Source organism: Arachis ipaensis, chromosome B04 (genome assembly GCF_000816755.2).
Source record: "Arachis ipaensis cultivar K30076 chromosome B04, Araip1.1, whole genome shotgun sequence".
NCBI classification, from domain to species: domain Eukaryota; kingdom Viridiplantae; phylum Streptophyta; class Magnoliopsida; order Fabales; family Fabaceae; genus Arachis; species Arachis ipaensis.
Genome location: NC_029788.2, coordinates 33911393 through 33918046, shown reverse-complemented (window position 1 = coordinate 33918046; position 6654 = coordinate 33911393). Strand labels below are relative to the sequence as shown.

At 35.6% G+C, this 6654-nt stretch overlaps 1 protein-coding gene across 1 annotated transcript; it reads left to right on the top strand.

Moving 5' to 3' along the window:
- LOC110271485 lies at window positions 276–1920 on the top strand. The gene is made up of 5 exons (XM_021122420.1): window positions 276–392; window positions 554–682; window positions 773–907; window positions 1163–1275; window positions 1827–1920. Exons 1-5 carry the CDS (start codon window positions 318–320, stop codon window positions 1918–1920), a joined length of 546 nt encoding a protein of 181 aa, XP_020978079.1. The 5' UTR covers window positions 276–317.

Here is a 6654-nt window from a genome sequence, read left to right as displayed (position 1 = left end):
GGAGAAAGTTCTGGGAAGTTTGAAACTCCTGAGGGAATAAATCAGATTACGGATGATATGAAAGAAAAGTGCTACATCTGGGGGACGCGACTGAAGACATACGCAGATGGCGGTACTAACGAGTATGACCACATGTGCACTCTGATTGCCCAAGATAATTACATTTTAAATAGAATGCACCTTGCATCCCTCCAGGCAGAAAGTTATATAGAATCTGAGGTAATATTAGAATAACATTAATGTTTTTACACCAAAGTTTACTGCAATGTTTATTAATGTAAATTGATATCGGCATATATTTCTAGATTGCATCTGCCATGTGCCTTATCCTCAACCAGAAAAATGATAAAAGGTTTCAAGAACAAGTATACTGTCTCCCCCCCGATATTGTGGTAAGTGTTACTTCTACGAATTTTGGGTGTATTTTCTGTATTAATTTGGGTGTATTTTTTACGTTCGATTGGGTGTAAGTTGTATAGTCATTTTGGTGTATTTAAAGTATTCACTTGGGTGTATTTTCATTATTTCATTTGTTGTTTCACAATTGTTGCAGAACATGGCCCTTTCGAAGCACCCAAAGGGGGAATTCATATCACCTAAAACCAATAAAGAATTCAGGGTGGAAGACTACCCGAGTTTTATTCCCTTCATAGATGCAAAAACATTAACTTCGCATCCATATGTAAGTTTTCATTTGCTAAATTTGTTAGTACCGTTCTTTACTTATATGCCAAATAAAATAACACACTATTGAAATGTGGCAATCCTTCAGATTTTTGCACCTGTTTGCTACTCCGGCCATTGGTGGTTATGGGTGATTGATACAACAAAGCGGAGATTTCATATACTTGATCCGCTACACAAGAAATCTCCAAGCGATGAGAGAAAGCAGCTTAATAAATTCACTGTAAGTTGCCTCTGTGTTCTTTACTTTAATAGATAGGTGTAGTTCAGTTCAATATAAGGTGTATGTATGTTTTGCTTTGGGTGTAATTTCTTTGTCGAGTTGGGTGTATTTTGTGGAACCATTTGGGTGTATTTTGTTGATCAAGTTGGGTGTATGTTGTTTATTAAGTTGGGTGTATTTCGTATATTGTCCATTCAGTTGGTTGTATGTTGTGCATTCATTTGGGTGTATTACTGATTTGTTTTGGTATTTAAGGGATATGTAATTTCAAGATTGAGAGCATATGCCGGCAGGGAACCCATGAAGAAAGACGAGAAGGAGAAGGAAATTAAAGCATCATATGTTAAAATATCAAGCCAAAAATCAAGGTATAAATTTGTGACTATGAACATTAAACTTTCCTAAATGAGATTTGTAATTTATTTTCTTCGTTTTCAGCTATGACTGCGCTATCTACGTTATGAAGTGGCTTGAGTTAATTGAGTCGGAAAACATTAAAAAAGGGAAGTATGAATGGGATAATTGGAAACAGGTAACTGTCTTTAGAACTATATAACTCTGTATTACTTTACTGAATTAATATTGCTGTTTAAACAGAATATACTTTTTAATTGTAGGAGGAGGTGGACCACTATAGAGTGGAGTATGCTTCGCGGATACTATTCAGTGAATTGAATAAAGAGAGAGATCAAGCAATTAAAGAGAGTAATGCAATAAGGCTGTCGAAGCCATCCTCCGTATTATTGAGTCCGTTTTGTCAGATAAATTCTACTGATATAGAAACTGCGTAATCCAATTGCTAGGTAGTTTGTAAATTGAACAAATGCTGTAAAAATTTGCCATTTATAAACAACTTCTATTCAATGAAATTTTTTTCCATAGTTAAACTATCTGTGCTGTTAAACTGTCGGTGCTGTAGTCAAAAGCTGTATTACAGGTGGCAAAATATGAAGAAAAACATCAAGGCAGATATAAACACAAATTATAAACTTTTACACCCAACGGAAGTTTAATATACACCCAAGATTGCTTAAAATATACACCCAAAATGTCTGTGATGTTAAACTGTCTGTGCTGTATTCAAAAGCTGTATTACAGGTGGTAAAATATGAAGGAAAACATCAAAGGAAGATATAAACACAAATTATAAACTTTTACACCCAACGCAAGTTTAATATACACCCAAGATTGCTTAAAATATACACCCAAACTGTCTGTGTTGTTAAACTGTCTGTGCTGTATTCAAAATGTATGAATTACAGGTACTAAAATATGAAGAAAAATATCAAATCAAATATACACCCATAACCTGCGAATTTTTACACCCAAATAAAGTTGAATATACACCCTGAAATCTATCCCCCCCTGATGCTTTGAGACTAAAACCCTGAACCCTAAACACTTAAAACCTAAACCCTTTACCGCTAACCTGTAAACCCTAAAACGCAAATATTATATATATGTATCTATATGTAAATTGTGAATTAACAAAAATACACCCAAAATAATAGTGCTTTTACACCCATATTCTGTAAAACTATACACCCAAAGAGTTATCCCCTGCTGCTGGTACCCTGAACTGATAATTCATAACATGTCCTTGATATTGGCTGGAATTTAAATGCACCACTGATGCGGCATCAAACAAGTTTATCTGAATATAAGAAACTCACATATTAGCTAAACTATTAACGAGAAAAATAAACTCAATCACCACAAATTTAAAGAACATTACTTTTACCTCGCTTAAAACTTTCGTTTTCTTCTTCTTTGTGGCATTTGTGATCTGTTTGTCCAACTTTGAACCTAGCCTATTTTTTGGACGTCCTCTTGTTCGAATCCTTGGCGGGCTTTGAAGCTCGTTAACGGATTCCAAGTTAGCGTCTTCGTGGGATAAAGAAGATGTTCCCTTCCTTTTGGCTTTTAATGATTCCATCTCAGCCATGACGTTATCGTACGCACGGTGCAAAATTGCAGTCAGCTCCTCCGATTCGGATGCAAATTCGCAAATATTTTGCGAACGAAAAATCAATTGGTCGAACCTCTTGCTTCTTGGCTCCATCAGTGGCTCGTCGTGGCTGCTCTTGATGTGTGTGTGTCGCCTCTTTACCTTCTTGCTCCATCGTTCCAGTATATATCTAGGTGAAACTTGGCTTACTTGTTCGAAGCTTAACACGCTTAGTGCATGATGACACAGTATCCCTCTCGACTCGAATAATAAGCATTGGCATTTTACCTCGGCTGCAACTGAGTCATAAGTAACCACAAACTTGTTGAATATTGAGCTGGAAACTTGTTCTCCGACTTCGTATACTGAATAGCCTAGAGCGGAATTCGTTAATCTGGTGATGCAATTCGCTTTTCCTCTGAATTGCGCTTGGACTTCCCTAAACTTTTAATGAGTGTATGCATCTTGAAACTGAGCTTCAATAGAGGATTTGGTTGCACACGGTATGACCGTATGAAAATCTGCAGCATCTGATTCTCTCTCTGCTTGCTCCCTGCTTTCGAGGTAATTATCGTATTGTTTGACGAACTGAATAAGCGAGCTGTTCCGGGTGATAAACTTGTTAAAAAATGAATGCATGCTCTCGCTCCTTTGTGTGCTTCTCATCCCTGCCCAGAAGTGGTGATCCAGATAGATAGGAACCCATATGTGACGGTCTTCATACAGATCTGCAGAATACACCCAAACACAGACTATAAATACACCCGATAAAACATGCAATTTACACCTCTGCTGCAGATTTTAAAAAAACATTACCTAAAAGCCACTTGTTGTCCACAAGACCAAAATTGAGCAGAAAATCATTCCAATTCCTATCGAATGAGTCTTTGTTATGAGAGTTCCAAACAACTTGGCTCATTTCTTGTTCAATATCGGCATGTCCCTTGTACTCGTTTAATTTGCTTGGAATCTTCTTTATGATGTGCCAAATACACCAACGGTTAATTGTTGTTGGCATACAGGCCTCTAAAGCCCTTTTCATTGATGCACATTGATCGGTGTGAAACCCTTTCGGAGCGTTTCCTCCCATGCAACGAAGCCAACATTGAAATAACCATTTGAATGATTCAATTTCTTCGTTTTTCATCAAAGAGCATCCGAGAAGTGTTGAATGACCGTGGTGATTCACTCCGACAAAAGAACCACAGACCAAATTATACCTGAAACAAATTACCATAGTGCAGAATGCAAAATCATTAGGTACACCCGAACAAATGCTTCGTATACACCCAAAAAATAGCCAATATACACCTCTGCTGCGGATTCATAAAAATACATTAATTTAGCATCATAAACAGGGGCAGTTTGTTACCTGTTTGTATTGTAGGTGGTGTCGAATGAAATGACGTCTTCGAAATACTCAAAGGCAGCTCTGCTTCTTGCATCGGCCCAAAAAGCCAGCTTAATCGATTGATCCTCCTCGAGTTCGAGCTCAAAAAATAAATTCTGATTCTTCTCTTTCATTCTTAACAAATATTTTCCGAATTCCTTTGCATCTTCTTGTTCGGAAACATTCCGCACTTCCCTCGTAATGTAATTCTTCACGTCCTTTTCGATAAAATTTAACTCGCAGTGACCCCCGGCAGCTGCAACAAATGATTGGTAGGTTTTGCTTGGTCTGATACCGGCCTCCTCATTATTCTCTATTGTACGACGAATGGACATGCTTAGTTCCCTGTGCTGTTTGAGCATCTCTGCTTTACTTGGATAGCAGGGGTGTGAATGATCCAGCACAACCTTTGAAATGATCCAAGCACCGAATCCTTCAATGTGTGTATATAAATTCTTGCAGGACAGTTTAAACCGGCTGTCGGATTGGTCTTCTCGGTCGGAGATATTTTAGATTTCCATTTTCCCTCTCTGCTACATGTAATCAGTTGATTCTTAATCTCGTTTCCCTTCCTATTTGTGCTCCGAACTCTTGTAGAGAAACCTGCAGCCTTGGCGTAGTTCCTGTAAAATTTTCCAGCATCTTCAAGGGTAGTAAAGGTCATTCCAACCTTCGGAACAAGCTGGTCATCAACAACCGAGAGAGGCTGTAGAATACACCATGCACACTTCTAGCAAAAATACACCCAAAAAAGATCTGATCTACACCCGAGCGTCTGCTATAAATTCCAGATAATTAATCAAAACTAATACATTACATTCAATCCACAGATTTATCTTCATGCATTATTTTGACAGTCAATGTTCACGAATTATTCACCTACACATTGCTATACAAATTACTGCAACAAAATTCATAGTAATCCTATGTAAATCAAACCTCAGGAACTTCGTTAGATTCAAATTCATAGTTCACTTCGCCTGGATTCAGCTGACAATCTGAGGTTGAATCATCCATTATCTTCAAAACGAGTTCAAACTTTGATTTCAGAAAATGAAAAATCAAATAGAAAACGAAGCTCGAGTTAGAGAGAGAGGAACTAATGTAAATGACGAAGAAGAAGAAGAAACGAGTGAGAAAGGAGGAGAAAAGAACGATCGAAGAAACCAGGTGAAGCTTCGCGAGAAGAAGAACGAGCAAATCTGCTGTGCAAATAACGAAAACGAAGAAGGAAACAAATCTTTTAAATTTGGTAGTTAGATATACGCGGGATCCTATATAGCGCGTACATACAACGTAACCCTTGGAGCGCATTTTGGGGTTTTATTTATTAATGAACTTGTAAACCATACAAGTCATTAGGGCTTGTATGCGGAGCTTTTCTGAATATAAAATTATAAGAAATAAAAGTTTTTTCACCATTAAAATTATGCAAGAGAAAGAGTGATTTAAATATAAATTTTTTTTATCTTGATTTTAAAGGGTGAATAATATATTAATACCAATACTAAAATATGATATAAATAAGATCACGTCAATATTAAAATAAAAAAAATAGTAATCTAATAAATTTAAAGAGCGAATAATATATTAAAAAAATAAAATTAATTTCTTAAAAACAATAGAAAAGCGGCTGAACAGGCACGACATGCCTGTTGAGCCGCTAGTTTTTATAAGTATGATGTGAATAATTACCTGAAATAACAAGTATAATTAGATGGTTGTATATAAATATATTTTATATCATTAGTACCTTAAAACAACAAAAAATTATTTTATGTATTAATTAGTGAATTATTTTTATTTTTACGCAACCTTTGAATTTGATAAAAACATGAATATACATAAAAAAGAATGAACACTAACAAAATATTAAAATTAAATCCTTATAGGACAACTGAGGAAATAATGAAAAGGTTGAACACACACATGCATATAACTTGATGCATGGTTTTTGAATTAATTATTCGTTCAATATGCATGTATCATTATTGTAAAAATTGTTTCAACATGGTATATTTCGTACATACCTTGCTACTTTGCTACGTACTACTCTTTAGAAGAGGATTGCTATTGCTGAATAGTCAACACAAAAGTTGGAGATAGAAGGAAGAGAAGACACAGAGAGCGTGAAAGGATCAATGAGAGTAGTTACACATTCTTAAGTGATAATTTATCTCCTTTTAAAGAAGTATATGGCCCTAGCTTTTAATAGAGCCTTCCGAGAACTATGGTTTACCGTCTTTGTTTATTGAGGTCAATTATATATTCTTAATAATCCCCTATTCAGGTGTCATGCTCATATATATTTTTTTTCATGGAAATGAGAAATAAATTATATATTTTATTTAATTTAAAATTTTGTTATAATAAATTAGCTAAAACTTAAAACAGAAAAGAATTGGATTT

Coding starts and splice junctions, on each gene's coding strand:
- LOC110271485 (XM_021122420.1), top strand. CDS start 318: ATGTGCCTTATCCTCAACCAGAAAAATGATAAAAGGTTTCAAGAACAA. Junction 908..1,162: donor AGCAGCTTAATAAATTCACT/GTAAGTTGCCTC, acceptor TTGGTATTTAAG/GGATATGTAATTTCAAGATT. Junction 1,276..1,826: donor ATATCAAGCCAAAAATCAAG/GTATAAATTTGT, acceptor TCGGTGCTGTAG/TCAAAAGCTGTATTACAGGT.